Below are 19,805 nucleotides of genomic sequence, written 5' to 3'. Positions count from 1 at the left end.
AACTTCCTTTAAGGAAGAATAGCACAGGGAACTTGGCTTTTTGTTTCTGTCATTTTTTAATGTGTCCATTTTAAATTTGTTTTGGTACACATATGGGAAAGGGAAATAAAGATGTAAGAAGCTGACTTACTTGGTTTAGCCCATCTCACGTCTATGGCCGTGTGGTTGAGAACAATCGCAGTGAGGTTAGCTCCTCTCTCCGGAAGCCCGGCTAACGTGGTCACAGTTGCTTCTTGACTTGGTGTAAAACCCACACTGTTGTGTACAAAGACCTTATACGCATACGTTGTAAACCTAAAAGGTTGTTTTTAAAAAACACATATATAAATTTATCTTTCCGGACAGCGAACACATTTTCTTTTTCCTCGCAAAATACAGATTTTCCCCCATAGGATGCACCATTTTCTCCCCCCAATACATTTTCTTTTTTCTTCCCTGCACAAAAAAAAGGTAGCATTATTTTTGTAACTCTCAAGCCTTAACCAGAGTGTTAAGAAAGATGTTATTAGCAATGCTAAGCAAATACTGCTATTTAAAACAAATGTGGTTTATCGTTTTGCACATCTTCATTGTTTTCAGAAGTGCTGAGGATTATAGCTCAATTCAACATGCAATTACGCGTCTGGTAACCTGCCAGCTTTCTATCTGAATTTGATCCAGTGAGTTTTATGTTCTTCTTTTGGGAAACTCATCCATTTTCAAATATCAGAATCCCTCATCACCAGTTTCTTCCTATACTTGTGCTTCCTACCCCTAAATTAAAGCCTAAAACTGTGACCAAGGATACAGCCTTCTCTCACTGAGGGTTTTGCTATGGTGAGCTGTGTTTTGCCATTGTGAGAACATATTTACTTGAGTCAATATAGTAGAAACTGAGCACTGCTTTTTGGGAGGAGAAAACTGGACATGGTGACGTCATGGTGACGCCATATATTAAATCAGTGATGGGCTAAAGCCACCGATTCCTCATCCTTTTTGGCTCTTTTGGGAAGAAGACTTATCAGGCTATCTTTTCTGGGTCAGACTGCCTGGGGAGGAAAATACTATTTACAGACGCAGGCAAGCTTTGACTGGACAACAGCTTAGACTGAGAACTTGCTTAAGCACATCGTACAACACATGACCCTCCCTGTGGGGCATCCAGTCCTCAGGGAAAACACTAGTCTCAGATCATCACCTTCTTTGGGTTTTAATAGATCATCAAGGATGCCTCACATCGAGTGCAGGGCCCAGGGAATTTGTCTCAGTAAGTCACAACTTATCAGTCATGACAACAGAGGGAGGGCGCCGTTTGCAGGACTGTGCTAAATAACTTAGCCAAAATTACGTCAGGAGTTTTACAGCGTTTTGCCACCACCCATGTAGAAGAGGTCCGCTTGCCTTACCTTGTTTCTCACTCATGGCCCAAAGGTATTTTTTCAGGGCTTGGCTTCGGCCACAGTGTAGCTATAGGTAAAGAATTAGTGATTTCCTTGAAGCTATTTATTTTCTATTTCCCCCAAATAACTACTAGCAACAGATCTTCTACCTCTCTCTGCTTTACCCCCTTTCCTTGTGTCTTTCTTTCTTTTCTTTTGGTTTTGATGCTATAGTGGGTTGAATTGTGTCCCCCCAAAAGGTATGTTTAAGTCCTAACCCCTAGATTCCTGTGAATGTGACCTTATTTGGAAATAGGTGTAATCAAGTTAGCATGAGTTTATACTGGATATGGGACAGGCCTAAATCCAAAGGACTGATATCTTTATAAAAGAAAGGAGAGGGAAATTTTGTTACAGAGACACAGACGCACACAGGGAGAAGCCGTCTGTGAGGAGTTGGGGGCAGAAATTGGCGTTATGCCGCCATAAACCAAGGAACAACTTTGGCCACCAGAAGTTGGAAGAGGCAAGGAATGATTGTTTTCTAGAGGCCTTGGAGGGAACACAGTCCTGACAGTACTTTGATTCTGGACTTTCAACTTCCAGAGCTGTAAGAGAATACATTTCTGTCGTTTGAAGCCACTCAGTTAGTTTACAACAGCCCTAGGAAACTCATACATAGGCTTTCTAGAAAATGCTAAATAGTCTACATGACAATGACAATGGAAAGATAATAATAACAGTATTTACTGAGTACTTAATATGTGTCAGGAATTTTCTATATGATTAACTCATTCATTCTTCACCATACTATTATAATACCTGCATTGAAAATGAGGAAAATAAGGCCTAAAGAGTTAAACCACTTGTCCAAGTCATCGAACTAGTAAGTGGGAGAGTAAAGATTCAAACCTAGACAGTCTGATTCCAGAGCTTCCTCTTTTAGCCATGATGCTACGCTGCCAGCATCGTAATGATGGTGATGATGATAAAAATAATAAAAAACACAATGGTCAGCTGATCCATCTATAGTTGGATGAGGTCATATCACTGAGGCTTGACCTTTGAGTTATTTTTCTGGCAAAGGGGAGAGATTTTGGCTTATGCATCCAAACAGTCTCGCCAAATTTCCTTTGTGACCACTAGCGCGCTTGTGAAGGATGGTGAGTCGGGGTTAAGAGGGTAGCAAGTGTGTGACCATCAAATGAAACACGGCTAATGGCTCACATGGGAACTGAACCAGTGACCTTGGCTTCATTAGCTCTCTCCCTGGGTAAAATACTTTTAATTGTGTTTTACTTCCCAAAATGGCTTAAAAGAAATTTAGCTAGAGTCTGGATGCCTAACCTCTCCTGCAATATTTGAATTTTTCTTCCACATATTTACTCTGTGATAAATTTAGTAACTTTTATGGCTTCAAAGTGATACCATTTTTGTGGTTCTTTATACAAGTGGAATTAAAAACATCAGGCAGCTCTGAAATGGTGAATTGTAAATAAGTTCCGTGGGGTCTTAGTTCTTACTGTGATACTTTAAGCTATTTGATCATAGTTTAGGTATGGTGAAATGCTACAATTTATGTCTGCATAGAAGAAATTTAGGCCACATAAATACATATAACTGGAATGTCCATTTTTAAAGTGCAGTTGCCCCTTGGTATCTGCAGGGGGATTGGTTCCAGGACCCCGTGGATACCAAGATTTGAGTATGCGCAAGTCCCTGATATAAAATAGCATAGTATTTGCATATAACCTACGCACATTTTCTGTACTTTAAATCATCTCTAGATTACTTATAATACCTAATGTAATGTAAATGCTATGTAATAGTTGAAATCACAATGTAAATGCTATGTAAATAGTCGCAGGCATGTAGCAAATTTAAATTTTACTTTTTGAAAGTTCCTGGAATTTTTTTCCCAAATATTTTTGATTCACAGTTGGTTGACTCATGGATACAAAATCTGCAGATGCAGAGGGCTGACTGTAATATTAACATTTTAGAGTGAAAGATGACTTTAGAGTTTATCTGCTTTAAATAATGAAATATCTGCTACATTTTACAGAGAAGAAACCTGAGACCCAGAGAAGTTAAGGGGCTTTGCCTAAAGTCGCACAGCTAGTTAACAGGATTAGGTGGGCCTCTAGTTTATTCATTTCTAATATTAAATTCTTTCCACTATTCACTATTATTTTATTGAATTGAGAAATCAGTAGGCATTTCACTTGATGTCATGCATTTGTCTTTTGCATTTTCTTTAATTTTCATGGTTAAGTTAAAATTTTAAGGAATAGGATCTTGAACTCCCTTAAAGGAACTAAAATGTACTGTTTTCATGACATCTGAAACCTAATCTTTGTCAGTAAGTATATATACGTCTGACTACATGGCTCGGTATATCTTTTACCAATTCATGTCAAAAAAGAAAATATTCATTTGCTTAATGGATTTTGTTCATTTGCTCTAGTATATTGTTTTTTAGGTAGACTTGGGTGTTGGTATCAGATGGGACATTCCATTTAGTTAATAATAAAATACTTTTAAGAGAAAAATGCTCCATCAGTTGAAATCATATACTCATGCAAAACATATGTATATCAATCAATATCTTCCCTAAATACTAATTGTGTTTCTTGGGTATATTTTGAAAAATGTACCATTTCAAACCCTTTAAGATATAGCTTTTGAAATCTGCTAAGTGAATGAAAACTTATGTTAAGTCTATGCTGTAACCAGTAAAACCAACTGTTTGAAGGTCCATTTAGGAATACGAGGCTGTTACAATAGTTATCCCCTAATTGATTAATTTTTTTGAGACCGTTCTCCAGCCCCTCCTTTCTTTCATCCACACACAGAAAATGGTAAATTCGTTGTGTAATAGACATGACTCTGGTATTTCTTCCTTGTAAAAGGTCATATATATTAAAATCTTATTTATGGAATGAGACTCAGTTCAAGGTTCCGTTGTTATTACTCGAATTAGAGAACTAGATTCTGTTCAGATGATAAAGGTTTTTAATCTGTTTATTGACTAGATGATTTTATAAATAAATGAATGGCTACTTCATAGTTCCTAAAGCATTCAGTCTCATAACTTTCAGGTCACATATGATTTGGTTGGCTAGGGCCACGAAAATCTACCTGTCCAATAGAGAAATGATCCTTACTGAGACTTAGAAAGATGGGTTTTTTTCTTACAAATTACATTGCTCTTTTATGTTTGATACACCATTACTTCATTCAGTCATTAATAAATATTTATTAGCACTAACAGCATGCCAGATACTAAACATAGTAAATGTAATGTCTGTCCTATTGGAGTGTGTGTATGTGTGTGTGTATGTGTGTGTGTGTACGTGTGTATACTTATATACACATTTACAGATAAATGTTTTTAAGTGAGAACCTCTAAAACATATATTCATTTATTCCTTTTTCTTTCCACATACATCAGAGCATCTAATTTAACCTAATCTAGTCAGGAAGTCTTCACAGAGGAGATAACATTTGGGCTAGGTATTGATGACAAACAGTAATTTGGCCAGTGGAGACATTAATTTAGCCAGTAAGAAGCATTATTCAGGGCAAAATGTGTGGAAGGCTTGTACTTTGAAAGGGTCTGATGTGTTCTGGGAACCAATAAAACCAATTCTTCAGTGCAGCTACAGAATGCCTCAGGTTATTTTCATCAGAATTAAAAATGTGTCAACTTTATTGATGTCCTAACAGAATTCATGTGTCAATATTGTCACCAATATAAATCATGCTTCCGAAAATGCAGGTTATTCAGTTCCTCCTTCTACTAACTCTTCTTCATATCCACCACCATCCAACACATGCTTGAGTACAACATTATACACCAGAGGATTTGAGAAACCTCTGAGAGCATACTGTTCCTTACACCCTCAGATCCTTTTGTGGGAATAAATACATAGGCAAACAAAAATGTAACACTGTTTCCACTGCTTAAATCTGTAATTGTTTAAATTTTCCATTGATGGTGGATACCTTTTCTTTCCCTCACTCATTTGTTGCTGAAAGATTTTTGTTTTCTTAAAAATGCTGCTGAAAATGTTTGCTTTTGGAAATTGAAGAGTAAAGATGATCAATCACTGTTGGAAGTTCTTATGATACTTTTTAGATTGTGAGTAAAAGCTGCAGCTGTCTACTCCTGTAGCTATCTGTACTTACGCCACCAGAATGTGGCACCTAAAATAACTTTGCTGTGATTTCTGTCTTTGTTCTACTATATCATCAACATGAAAAAGAAATGTAAACAAATAAACTAGATTTCTTTCTTTCTTTCTTTCTTTTTTAAGAAAGCATTAGGCAATGAAACCTCCTATGAAAAAATGCATCCTCCCAGATTTAGAGGTTCATTTTCTTTTTTGAGGTAAGTTTTCATATGATGACACTTAGAAAAGGACAGCATGAAGTAAATTCAGAGCAATGAAAAGAGAGCACCGTGACTCTCCCATGTTAAATGCGAAACAGATATATTTTTGCTCAGTTCGAATTAAGTACTTTGCTAGGAAATGGTACACCAATGTTGACAGAAGTTGGCTTTCATTTCTAGACCCAACTTTTACTCACATTATGGTATTAAGCAAGAAAATACCAGGCTCTACCTCACATTGGTGGTCATGGAAGAAAGGCCTTCCTTCTAACTCACCCTCCATGCTTATGAAGTTAATTTGTTTACCTAACAGCTACAACTTGAACATGTTTATGTTATAGGAGAACACGTGTCATGGAGCTGACCCAGTCTTTCCCTATTAGCAAAGCAGAAAATGTTACTTGTGCACATTTAATCTCATTACAAAGAAGGGGAATGAACGTCACACTCTTTTGAATATCATTCTCCAGAAACTATGTCCTCTTTCAGGGTTTGAAACATTTCATTTTTGTAGGTTAAAAAATCAGAATCCATGTCAGTAAGACTCAAACTTAGATTTTATAGTATATTTATCTTAAGCATTTAAACTTGAAAAGAGTCAAGTCCAACCGTTCTTTGAAAACCAGATGAAGGTCTATGAATTTTGAATGCTTTCATTTAAAGATAATGCAATTAGAGGATTCTTGAGAACTCATATGAAAGTCTCTTTCCAGACTGATAAAGAAATACTTGTAGGAGTTCCTAAATAATTGAAAGGAAAAGGAGTGAGAACATGCCTCCCTTCATAAACTCAATGGCAGCTAAGTTATTATAATCTACAAGTCAACATTTTCCTTAAAATAGAGCCTATTATTTCTCATAGCTTGTTCTTCCTTTGTCAGATCCAGAACAGAGAGGCGCTCATGCCATCACTGTGTTTGCAGAAGTTTTATCTGATCACCCAGGAACCAAGGCACAGTGAGATCCTGAAAATCCTAAGGGTGGATTGATGCTTAAAATGAAGGTCGCTACCCTTTTGTGAAACCCAGCCTGACTCACCACAGCAGCATCGGATGACAACAGCACATTTTCCAGACTTTCCAATTGATGAAAATGTCAGGAAACCCAACGTTATGGTTCCCCTAACAACCATAACTTGGCCACTTTGCACAGAATGATTAAGGAAGAAAAGTTAGAAACTGACAAGTAGTATAAACCCACAGTTACACTGAGTTTGTGTCTACACAGACAGAGCAAAATTCAATAATTAGGCAACTAGCTGGGTAACTCAGACCAAATCATCCCTTACCTAAGATATTCATAAAAAACAGAAGTATTTTTGTTGAAACTAAATTATCTGGATAATGAGCTCACTCTTTTACTTGGTACATGGAGCTATAAAGGAAAAAATGACGACTAGAATGATCTGAATTTCAGAACATAATAACATTTGAGATGAAAGTGGTGTGTTTTCTATATATTAGAAACATACAGCTAACCAAAAGAGACCGCCTGCCCAAGGAAACTGACTTCAATTTATACTTACTCTCACAAATGTATTCATAAAGGGATGCCCAGTGAAACTTAAGTTAATTTTACTTTTTATATCAAGAGAAGTACCATTTAAAAAGCTGATTCTAGCTGTAGCTATTGGTGAGATCAGATCAAGATGGGCAGAAACCCTTCAATGGTTCCTTTGTTTATGTAGATGTAAGTTATGAAGGAAATAAGAAATGGTGAGTCTGGGAAGAATAGGAAATTAAATACTTTTCCTAAAGACATCAGAATTCAATGACCATCCTCCCCCGCCCTCCCCTCCAAAAGAAACCCACAAATAGTCAGTCAAATAAATACGTCAGTAAGACAAAATATGTCAAAGAGGAGGCTCATTAAGGGGCTGCAACACAGGTGTGCAGGAAGGTAAGCTGACTGCTCCCATCCTTCCCTCTACAGCAGGGACAGCAAGCCTGGCTGCCAGAAGTTAAAGTGGGTGCTGACTGCACCTTCCAGACAAGATCGCTTCTTTTGAACAAAAACACTGGCACAGCACATAGCACCCACAGGTGGTCTAATTTCCAGTTTTCTCTCAGATTTGTGAGACAAGTCCCCTTGGGCAGGAGGGGCCCCTAGTCTTTTGGACTTACAAAGGGTAGATGTCTAGAAAAATTCTTTTCACTATATGAAGACTCATGCTATTCACTTTGACTATTAGAAAGAAATGCAGGGACTTCCCTGGCGGTGCAGTGGTAAAGACTCCACGCTTCCAATGCAGGGGGCGCGGGTTCGATCCCTGGTTCGATCCCTGGTCGGGGAACTAAGATCCCACATGCTGCGTGATGCAGACAAACAATAAAAAATAAAAACCATAAAGAAATGCATATTGTGGGGGTTTTTTGTTTGTTTTATTTTGTTTTGTTTTTTTCACAAGCTGGTTACATGGGACAAAGTGGTTTATCTGAATAGTTGGAAAAAATCTTTGCTAGTGCTAGCAGAAAAAAAAAAAAATCTCTTGACATTTAGTATTATGAGGCTAGTCAAAATATCACCTCAGCACATTTTGTTATATGTATACTTCCTTTCTAGAAGCAGCTGTCATCAGTATGTTTATGTCAACTTATGTTTCAATCTAATTTGTGGGGATTTAACTTAATTTCATTCCTTACATCTTCGATTTGGACTTATTAAAAATCCTTACAAGCATCATTAAAAATTCAATAATAAAATTTTGGCCTTGGTCCTAATTCCTTAATAAGTTTTCATTGCTTCTATGAAGAAAGAAAATTAACTTTCTGAGTCTTATTCTGTTTTTCTGCCAACTACCTCATGGTTAAAAGTTAGATTCAGTAATGTTAGATAGTCAAGTCCTCTTTATTTTGGAAATTGCTATATTTCAGGCACTTAGAGTTCACAGATAGTTACCTTTCCATATGATTTCCCTAGGTAGTGATGGTGCATCTGTAGTTAACTGTGATGATAGTAATTGATACATGTATGAGTGTGTGTGTGTGTGTGTGTGTGTGTGTGTGTGAGAGAGAGTGTGGTTTTCTCCACTAGACTGTGAGCTCTTTGAGGGCAAGGGCTATGCTATTCATCTTTTGTTCCTTAGCACAATGCCTGTCAGCACATAGTAAACAAAAAGAAATTGCTGAATAAAATGAATTTCTTCAACTGAAGTCATCATTATATAGCAATGCTGGATTAAGTAACTAATGAATTGAAAATAGTGGAGAAGAGTCTAGGGACCACGATAATTTAGATTGAACCAAAAGGATATGCTAGTAATCGATCCCTTTTAGCTTACAAAAATGGCAATTTTACATGGTTCATTCTATCGTTTCCTTAAATTTACGTGCGGCCTCTCTTCAAGAACCTCACCATATCTGTAATGTTTTCCCACCAGGACCCTTTCAGATGGACAGGAGAATTTTCCTCATTCCCCAAAGATAAGAACATCACAGTTAATATTCCTAGGGCACAGAGCAATGAATACCCAACCCTTTACACATTACTAAAAGTATTCTTTCATTTAGCATCCATTGGCACACCCACTGTGTGCCAGGTACTACGGTGGGGATTGTGATAGAGAAGTCATGAAGACAAGGCCTTGCTCATGGTGGATATGCCAGTAAAATGGGGTGTCCAGACAGGTAGCCAGGTCAGTTCAAAGACAATAGAGATTTGTAAGGGGTGTGCTATGGAAATACATTAAGGAGGCAGCTGATTCAGACCAGGAAGAGGGTGCTCTAGGAAACTTGCAGGCCAAGACTTGAAGGACGGTAGACAGAGGGAAATGGCAGCTAGGGGGAGAAGCTGAGGGGTGGGTGTTGCCTGTTAGAGGCGCCAAACGCAATACTAACGTGGCTGAAGCGCAGAGGCCCAGCAGAGGAAGAGGGAAGACAAGACCAGATTGTAAACAGAGTTCAGAGTAGAGCTAGTCAGTGTGAGTCTAGAAGCATAACCCACCTGATAGAAAAGTCATTGAGCAATATGTCTTAAAACTTTTCCTAAAAGAATACTTGTGATTTTTTGAAATTTGATTACATTGCTTGATTCATGAAGGTCTAGACCTCACTTAATCCCATCCAATCTCCTCATTTTATAGACAACAAAAGTGAAGCCCAGAGAAGTTAAGTGACTCCCCTAAGGCCACAAAGCTAGTCCTCCAGCACAGGATGAAACCAAACCCACGCCTCCTTACTCTCCCGTGGGGTACTCTTTTCTGACATTGCCCATTTGCCCATTTCTTGATCTCTTCGAACTACAGATGGAATTCTTTTGAGTCCCAAGCCTGTTAACTAAATAATTTTTGTGAACTGAACCAATGATTTATAGCAAATTATTTCCTGGAAAAGCAAGCATTCTACAAGTGGCCCAAACGTTCCCCAGTTTTGAACATGTTCAACATTTCCAGATTTCGCCATTACGTGTCTGGCTAGGGCTGTGACAAAGGCAAGAGGCTAAGGCTCAAACACCTACAAACTTGACTTCAAAAGGCTTATTTGAAGCGTGCAGTTAAGATGGCAAATATTAAACATGCTGACTGTTGCAGCTCGATGATTAATGCCACAGATAATAACCAAACATGTTTTATTGCATAACTGGCTCACACAATGAAGACACTCAGATTCTTTGAACTATTCAACATGCCCCAAACTAAATGTCAGCATTTGTTTTTATAGTTTTTGTAATCTCACCTGCTAAGACCCTTATCTTCATAAAACCACTGAGTTCCTGAATAAATATTGTGCCACAGATTTAAATCTTCTGGGGGATTTGATGCAAGTGGTTGCTGGATTTTACATCTCAGAAGCTCATATCTAAAGCAAAAGATAAGCAGAAAGATCAGGATTATCTCAACTAATGTTATTACCAAAATTCAGGTTGTCTCACGGTACGAGTGTGTGGGGTGTATGGGTAAACGTAAAGAAAACATCTTAATTTTCTTTTTTCCAGATAATCATTTTTTTTTTTTTGGCACAAGTGTCATCCGCGTAGCTAACTGGAACAATTAGCTACATTCACATTTTACTACTATCAGTAAAATGATCACATTTAGATTTCTTCTATATCAGATGTGCCAAAACTTTATTGCCAGTTTCACACAAAATAGAATTGCAAAAAGCTTATAAAGTTAATGATTTCCTAAAACTTCTACCATCAATACTTTATAAACAATGATAATATTATCGACTCCACAGTCTTGCCTAAGTGTCAAGTTGTTATAAGGCCATTTCAGAATCACAGTTCTTTTCTTTCATCTTATCTATATTCCTGACCACATGCTTCACAAGTTTCCAGATAATAATAACATGCCAAAAAATTGTGCTATCTTTAGAATTTTGAGGCATGTTTGTGCAAATGTGTCATTTAGAACATGCATCAAGCTTGCTTAACATATAATAAAGATATACTTTGAATATCAAGAGAGGGGCTGTGTAGAGATGCACTAGAGAACAGCAATTGTTGTTTCGAGGGTTTTTAGTTCCTCACAATAGCATATGCTATTTTTACCTTGATGATCTTTTTATGATTCCCTATAAGTCAAGATACAGAAGGTGAAACTGTATGAAAATTATGAGTGAGGCAGACATAGAGAACAGACCTGTGGTTGCCAAGGGGGGGGGTTGGGGGAGGGATGGAGTGGGAGTTTGGGATTAGCAGATGCCAACTATTATATACAAAATGGATGAAGAACAAGGTCCTACTGTATAACACAGTGAACTATATTCAATATCCTGTGAGAAACCACAATGGAAAAGAATATAAAAAAGAATGTGTGTGTATATATATATATATATATATATATATATATATATATATATATATGTATAACTGAGTCACTCTGTTGTACAGCAGAAATGAACACAACACTGTAAATCAACTACACTTCAATTAAAAAAAATGTTATGAGTGAGGAATATCCAATAAGGAATTAGTTCAATGTTCCTGTGTGAGGAAAAGTCTCCTTCTCCTCCCTTCCTTCCCAGAGAGATAAGACGGTAACAAAATCCAAAAGCACCATCACTTTCTCTTACCTCAAATTGGGTCCGTTTGGCCTGGTTGGTGGCTGCCAAGAAATGCCAACATACGATTCACTCAGTGGGACCACGGACAACGGGCTAAGACCCTGAGGCAGGGTGGGATGCGTGGTCACATGGGTAGGGAAACTCTCTGTGCACCCCCCTAGATGCCCATTACCCCCTGAGCAAGCCACAATGGTGACAGAATAATTAGTGAAAGGAATCAGATGAGTAACGACGTGACTGAACACAGAGGAAGTAACGTTGGTGATCGTGATGTGAGGGTCAGGCATGCGGATCTCGTAGGTAAGGATGTCTCCATTCAGGATAAGTGGGGCTCTCCAAGTGACCTGAAATAAAACGTAAGCTTAGCACCAGTGTGACAACACAGGAACAGAGCAACTGCAGTTCACAAGGCCTGGCGTTTTGCTCTGCCTTGTTTTCAGTCAAGTCACTTCCTAAATACCCACTTTCGACTTCGCCCTTTGCACTAGACAGTAACGAAGGGTTTCGGATCAATTAGCAGTACACCAGGAGCTAGATGAAATGCTGTTTCCTGAGCTGGGCTTTCAGTCTGGAGACTTTCTAAGATTGTCAGACTAGTACACACCTTAGTGATTCATCTCCACCATGGGTGCCCTGAAGGACACAGAGCACACACATGGAGAGAGTTCACACATCCACACGCACCAATGGGGCGGCAGCAGGATTTAATAGTTTTCTTGTTTATAACTCAATTAAATGAAACGTCAGAACTCCTTGCTTTGCATTATTAGCGGGTACTCTAAATATATCACTATTCTCTTTTTTTTGGAGGGGGGATGGTGGTGGGAGGGTGCAGAAATCATTCTTTGCATTTTCTGAGGATGCCCTATTGAGTTCCTGAATCTCACTAGTGCATAATGTAACAAGTAAAGCAATAACAACACATCCTGTTCTCAAAGACAAGAGACATGTGGAAAGCTTTGAAAAGGCAAGCAAAGAATGATCCTGTTTAAGTCATAGACATGAACATCAGAAGAAAGAAACACCATTTTCTAATAATGTTTAATGTTGCTTTTCTTTTCTGGCTAAATACTGTAAGGGCATAGTGCTAACCCACTCATGCTCTTATGGGGGACAAAGGACCCTAGAAAAATGTGCATTAGTCGTTAAAAGATTATTTATTTATATGCTATCATGGGTCATCTTTTTTGTGTTGCCTTGCAATGTTCCTTAAATTTTGGAGTGTATATCCCGTCTCCCCAATAGACTGTAAACTTCTTGATAGCAGGGCCTAAATTGTATGCCCATTTAGTGCCATACACCGAGAGATGGAGTTCCAGAAGTAACAGCAGTCATGGCTGTCTCCATTATGTTTTTCCTTAGCATACAGCTATTTTGAAACTTTCAAAGAGTTTTCCACAAGGCGATATATTGATACCTCCATTTATAGTTCTATACAAATTCGAAGTCTTAGAGGCATTATGGAAAAGTGAGAATGGAAAAGGATGAACCAAAATTTTCTATCTTAAAGAGAAAAAACTTCCTCCAGAAGGAATCTGACCTGAGATATATGTAGGGTATTCTTCCTAATTCTTGGTGACAAAATGGGCCTCTACCAGATGTCACTGGGCAGTTGCTTGATGATTACGGTCCTAACTTAAAATTAACAAGGACCTGACATCTACTCCAATTTTACTACATAGCTTGAAATCGTTGCTAATTTTAAAATCTTTTTCTGGACTTCCCTAGTGGTGCGGTAGTTAAGAATCCACCTGCCGTTGCAGGGGACACGTGTGGGTTTGAGCCCTGGTCTGGGAAGATCCCACATGCCATGGAGCAACTAAGCCCGTGAGCCACAACTACTGAGCCCATGTGCCTAGAGCCCGTGCTCTGCAACAAGAGAAGCCACCGCAGCGCAACAAAGAGTAGCCCCTGCTCACCGCAACTAGAGAAAGCCAGTGGGCAGCAACGAAGATCCGACCCAGCCAAAAATAAATAAAAATTAACAAACAAACAAACAAAAAACCAAAAACACTTCTCAGAGAGTTCCACACTGTGCTGGTGAAGAGAAATTTTAGATGAGTTCCTTATGAGCACAGAGGATTTGCCTGGATGGAGGAGAGATCAAAGAAGCCTAACGCAAGTAAAGTTTACAGAGCGGACATAGGATTCTATTTGCTTGGGGGGTGCAGTGCTCTTTGTGGACTTCAGAAATGAGTCAAGGTCATATTTACAGGGCTTCCTGGTACTTGTCATGCAAATGGAAAATGGAAGGGTTATCACAGCTCAATTCTACCTGATTCACATGTGGAATACCACTTGCCTCTGGAACTAGAATATTCTGAGAGTTCAGGTCAAGGCTTGGCAGTCCTTGAAAGAATCCAAACTTTGGAGGTAGTCTGTGTTAGCAGTTGAGCTGAGAGTGAATTGATCTGGCACTCAGTTGTTGAGCCTAAGAAAAGCATTCATCAAATAAACCTTGAATAAGATCTCAACAGCGGAGATCAAGCGATGTGATGTAATGATTCTGGAGACAGTCATTTGAAGAGCTAAAAAATCCCTGTGTTCTCTAACTATAAACGTTTGCATCCAGAAATTGGCTATTTTTCTCACTTAAAAAGCTACAGACTTAAGAAGATACATCTTTGTTTTTAGTTTATACATTTATTTATTTATTTTATTTTTGGCTGCATTGGGTCTTCGTTGCTGCACACGGGCTTTCTCGAGTTGCGGCGAGTTGGGGCTACTCTTCGTTGCGGTGCATGGGCTTCTCACTGTGGTGGCTTCTCTTGTTGCAGAGCATGGGCTCTGGGCGCATGGGCTTCAGTAGTTGCAGCACACGGGATCAGTAGTTGTGGCTCGTGGGCTCTAGAGTGCAGGCTCAGTAGTTGTGGTGCACGGGTTTACTTGCTCCGCAGCATGTGGGATCTTCCCGGATCAGGGATCGAACCTGTGTCCCCTAAACTGGCAGGCGGATTCTCTTTTTTTTTTTTTTTTTGCAGTACTCAGGCCTCTCACTGTTGTGGCCTCTCCTGTTGTGGAGCACAGGCTCCGGACACGCAGGCTCAGTGGCCATGGCTCATGGGCCTAGCCGCTCCGCAGCATGTGGGATCTTCCCGGACCAGGGCATGAACCCGTGTCCCCTGCATCGGCAGGCGGACTCTCAACCACTGCACCACCAGGGAAGCCCAGGCAGGCGGATTCTTAACCACTGCGCCACCAGGGACGCCCAGGAAGATATATCCTTTTGACAGTACTGAGTTGGAAGACATGAATCTACTTCCACAGAAAATTTTTATAAGGAATTTTATAGCAAGGTGGAGAAGGCATTGTCATTATAGTGAGTAGGCTATCAGAAATGGTATCTAATTTGATCATCCTCCTGAAAATATCCTGGAGCTATTACTAAAAATAAATGTATCCAAGCTTTTTAAAGAGCCAGTTAGTTAAATATTGGATTCTATTCTTTCCAGTGCCTAAGACTACATTTACTAGAGTGTGGCTAAAATATGTGAGATTAAAACTTTCATTCCGTTTAATTTTCCATGGCCTTTTATATATCTACTGTTCATAGAAAGGATTATAAAATATTGTTGCAGCCCAAAAAACTCAGCATGTTCCTGGCCTAATAAGCAAAAGGTATGTTCTCTAAAACAAGACTTTTACATTGAAATTTTCTAAACAGAATTGTAGTTTCTGGCTGGGAATAAAATGTTTATTTTGGAGTTGCTTTGCCAACAATGATGATTTCTTTTATTTGAGTGGTTCTTAATTGCTTAGATTTCCATTCTGTTTAGTTATTGTAAATTTGCAAAAAATAGGACAGGTGGGTAGGTGTTTAAGGAGCTACTGACTTTTACCTATTTGTTCAGATCCCTGAAGAGTGGCCCTAAACAATCAAGGGACCTACAAGATCCTGGTTGTAAGCAAAAATTTAGGGAATGTAGGTTAGATGATTGGCTTCGGGACTGAAAACTGTAACACACATAAACATTGTAACTTACTTCTAATTTCTTTAACTCCATCAAACCATATTTAAGAACTTTATGAATAAGAGGATTTATGAAGATTGATATAATGGGTTGAGAATGGGCTAAGAATAAATATCCTTGATATTTGATGTAGGTTACTCAACCAACGCTGTGAGACTTGGAACAAAACGCTTAACATCTCTGGGCCTCAGTTTCCTTGTATCTAATGTTAAGAGACAATCCTCGCCCTCATATCTACATAGAAGATTTTATAATTCTAAGACTACTTAATCAATACAGAATATGAATGACCACAGGGCATGAGAGTGTGGTAACATTTGACTCCATATGGTAATTCCTCTCAACAACTGACTCCCCGGCAAATCTTCTCATACAGAACAAGGTGTACAATAAGTATTTGTTGAAATGAAATTAAATTTTTCCTTTAAGATATCTTCCTTTTCTTTTAAAGTTGTTAATATTAATTTTTTTACTTCAGATATTTGATTTGCATTTTGTATTCAGAGAAAAAACCAAAGATATTGATACATACAGGAAAATAAATTACGGTCCTTCACCTCGACCTCCTCCTATCCCTCCCCATTCCCACCCTGTAAAGGTGAAAAGGTGATAGCTTTGAATCTATTCTGCCATACTTTCTCACACAGCAAATATATCCACACATAGGTACGTTTTCTCTCTCTCTTTTAAATTTTTTTCGGGAAAAATTTTATTTTTTATACCCATTTTTATACCCATTATTAATCTGTAACTTGCTTTTCACACTCAACTAGAGATCATGGGACACACCCTATCATGTTTTATGTTGCATAATATTCCTTTCATGGCTGAAAACAGACTATTCAGTTATCCTACTGACTTGACTTTATTGTTAAAAACCATATTTGAAAATGTATGCATACATACGATTGTACATTTTTTTTATTTAAAAAATTTTTTGGCTGCACTGCACAGCATGTGGGATCTTAGCTCCCCGACCAGGGACCGAACCTACGTCCCCTGCGTTGGAAGTGTGGAGTCTTAACCCCTGGACTGCCAGGGAAGTCCCTGTACTTATTTATTATTGTATAGGTTAGCAAGAATTGCTATATCAAAATGTATGTTTAGTTTTAATCATTATTGATGGATTACTTTCTGAAAAGTTTGAAGTAATTCACTTGATCACAAACAATGAAAGAAAATGTCCATGATTTGTGTCCCCACAAATTCTTGAAATTACTGCTCCTTTTAGAGATCAGATTTGTGATTACCAGAGGCAGTGGTGGGTGAAGGTGGTCAAAGATGAAAACTTCCAGTTATAAGATAAATAAGTACTAGGGTTGTGATGTACAACACGATTAATACAATGAACACTGCTGACATTACATATGAAAATTGTTAAGGAAGTATTGGGTTGGCCAAAACGTTTGTCTGGAATTTTCCATAAGTTGTTACAGAAAAACCCGAACAAATGTTTTGGCCAACCCGATAAATCCTAAGAGTGCTATCACAAGGAAAAAATGTTTTCTTTTATTTTGTATCTATAGGAGATGATGGATGTTCAATAAACTTACTGTGGTCATCATTTCATGATGTATGCAAGTCAAATGATTATGCTGGACCCCTTAAATGTGTACAGTGCTTTGGGTCAACTCTATCTGAATAAAACTGGAAGAAATAAAAAGAAATTACTAATCCTTTTGGTCTTGCCAGTATTACTTTATTATTTCTTTAATTAATTTGTAGTCCCTTGACTTTTTTAAGATATAAATATTTTCAAACGTTATTAACTCTTTGTATATCCTCTTATCACATTTTTTATCCATATTTTATACTTTGTTTTCTATTGAGTTGTCTTTTTATCATAAGTTATTAGAAGTTCTTTGTTTATTATGGGGAAATAATTTATTTTTCTATAATGTCTTATAGATGTATTTCCCCAATCTATCTTTTGAAGTTTAACTTTTTTTTGAGGAATCTTATATCTTGCAAAAACAAAATTGTTTTCTAGCTAAATATAACTATTCTTTTAAGGCTGCAGGGTTTGCCTGTGAAATGGGGATAATAATAGCCTTTATCTGACAGGGTTGTAGTAAGGACTCAGTGAGAGCAATTCCCGGAACTTAATATGAACTCAGTGAATATTAGTTGTCATTTTATTTCCTTCCAAATTCTGTAATACCCTATATGGGAAAAGAAACTGAAAAAGAATGCATATATGTATATGCATAACTGAATCACTTTGCTGTACACCCGAAACTAACACAATACTGTAAATCAATTATACTCCAATATAAAATAAAAATTAAATTAAAAAAAGAATTTATAATTTTTTAATGGTTTGATTTAAGCAGCTATCAAAGACCAGCCCATCTTCAAAAACAGGTGAGAATGATGACTAAGACTTAATTATTTTTACTTTGGTTTATTATCAACCTGTAAATGAGCAATGCTAAGAGTACACACCATAGCAAAGCTGTGCGTGGACACCATCTGGGGGACAGGATTGTTGTTCCTTGTCGCACACACACCAAGGCTGGTGGTTTTGGCGATCTGAGCCAAGAGAGGACTCTTCTACCTGAAAAGCTGAGAGCTGCAGGCCTGCTCTTTCATTCTGCTCTAGCCGTGGGAAGGTGGGCCTGCGAATGGGGCCATCAGAGTTCAGAGGCTCATGTTATCACCAAAAAGCAATTTTTTTTTTTTTTTTGCTGCGTCAGAGTTATACAACTTAGTTATTCTATGTTTTATTTTTATGAGTCCTCAATCGTACTCAAGACTCCAGTGGAATAAATTTATAAACTGACTTTTTCCTAATCTGGTTTTTTTTTTGTTTGTTTGTTTGTTTGTTTTTTTTTTGCGGTACGCGGGCCTCTCACTGTTGTGGCCTCTCCCGTTGCGGAGCACAGGCTCCAGACGGGCAGGCTCAGCGGCCACGGCTCACGGGCCCAGCCGCTCCACGGCATATAGGATCCTCCCAGACCGGGGCACGAACCCATGTCCCCTGCATCAGCAGGCGGACTCTCAACCACTGCGCCACCAGGGAAGCCCCCTAATCTGGTTTTATGTTGAATATTTGTTAGAAATGGCTACTGAATCTTACGTCTTTTTTCTGCATCTATTGATTAAAAAAAAGGGCTTTCTCTTTTAATCAGTTGATTTAAGCAGTATGTTGATAGATTTCCTGATGTTGAACCAACCTTACATTTTTGGAATCAGACCAGATTTGTCCTGGTATACCATTCTTTTAATATACTCCTGAGTTCAAGTTGCTAATATTTTATTGAGAAGCTTTGGCTCTATAGTTGCAGTATGAAAGTAGTCTATAGTTTTACTGAACTATCTTTTTCAGGTTTTGGTATTTTTTTACCAACTTTATACAATGAAATGAATTTTCTTAAAGTTATTAGATATCACATCAAAGTGCGTGGCTTTCACACAACCGCTTTGACAATATATATTCTTTTCCATGTAATCAAATAAGATATTAAGAATGTAATTTTGACATGCAACTTTCCCTTTTTCTTTTTTTTAAAAATTTATTTTATTGAGGTATAGTTGATTTACAATATTAAACCAACTATAACTTCTGCAGTACAGCAAAGTGATTCAGTTATACATATATATATATGTGTTCTTTTTCATATTCTTTTCCATTATGGTTTATTACAGGATATTGAATATACTTCCTTGTGCTATACAGTAGGACCTTGTCGTTAATGCAACTTTCGCTTCCTAATGCTCATGTCTATGCCAAGTTATCTCTTTATACTTACTAAGATGCTACTTTGGGTTATTTTCTAGTTGGCCTAAATATGTGAAGTTTCCTTGCTTTCCCTATTAGATGCAAGCTCTTACAGGTGGAGTGGTGGTGAAAAGACCACATGGTACAAAATGGGAAGAACTAGGGTGAAATACCAGTCCATTTCCTTTATTATTCCCCAACCTATCAGTTGGTAGTGTTTATTCCTGATTTGTTTCTTCCCTCAAGTCTTTTCATTTCTGGGCATTTTATATATCTGTTTATGTTGTTTTGACTAAAAGGTACACTCCATGAAGGCGGGGATTTTGACTTGGCCACTACTGTATCCTCAGTGTC

At 38.0% G+C, this 19,805-nt stretch overlaps 1 protein-coding gene across 1 annotated transcript in view; it reads right to left on the bottom strand.

Moving 5' to 3' along the window:
* Positions 1-19,805, bottom strand: part of USH2A (usherin) — a 779,248-nt gene that overhangs the window by 259,096 nt on the left and 500,347 nt on the right. Inside the window, exons 41-43 of the mRNA XM_060022310.1 lie at positions 11,769-12,103; positions 10,428-10,550; positions 131-294 (exon numbers count right to left, since the gene is read on the bottom strand). Of these exons, the coding sequence (XP_059878293.1) occupies positions 131-294; positions 10,428-10,550; positions 11,769-12,103 (622 nt within the window). The remainder of the gene's footprint in view (positions 1-130; positions 295-10,427; positions 10,551-11,768; positions 12,104-19,805) is intronic.

This window comes from Delphinus delphis, chromosome 1 (genome assembly GCF_949987515.2).
Source record: "Delphinus delphis chromosome 1, mDelDel1.2, whole genome shotgun sequence".
NCBI classification, from domain to species: Eukaryota; Metazoa; Chordata; class Mammalia; order Artiodactyla; family Delphinidae; genus Delphinus; species Delphinus delphis.
The sequence above is the reverse complement of the archived record's forward strand: the minus strand, read 5'-3'. Positions and strand labels throughout refer to the sequence as shown.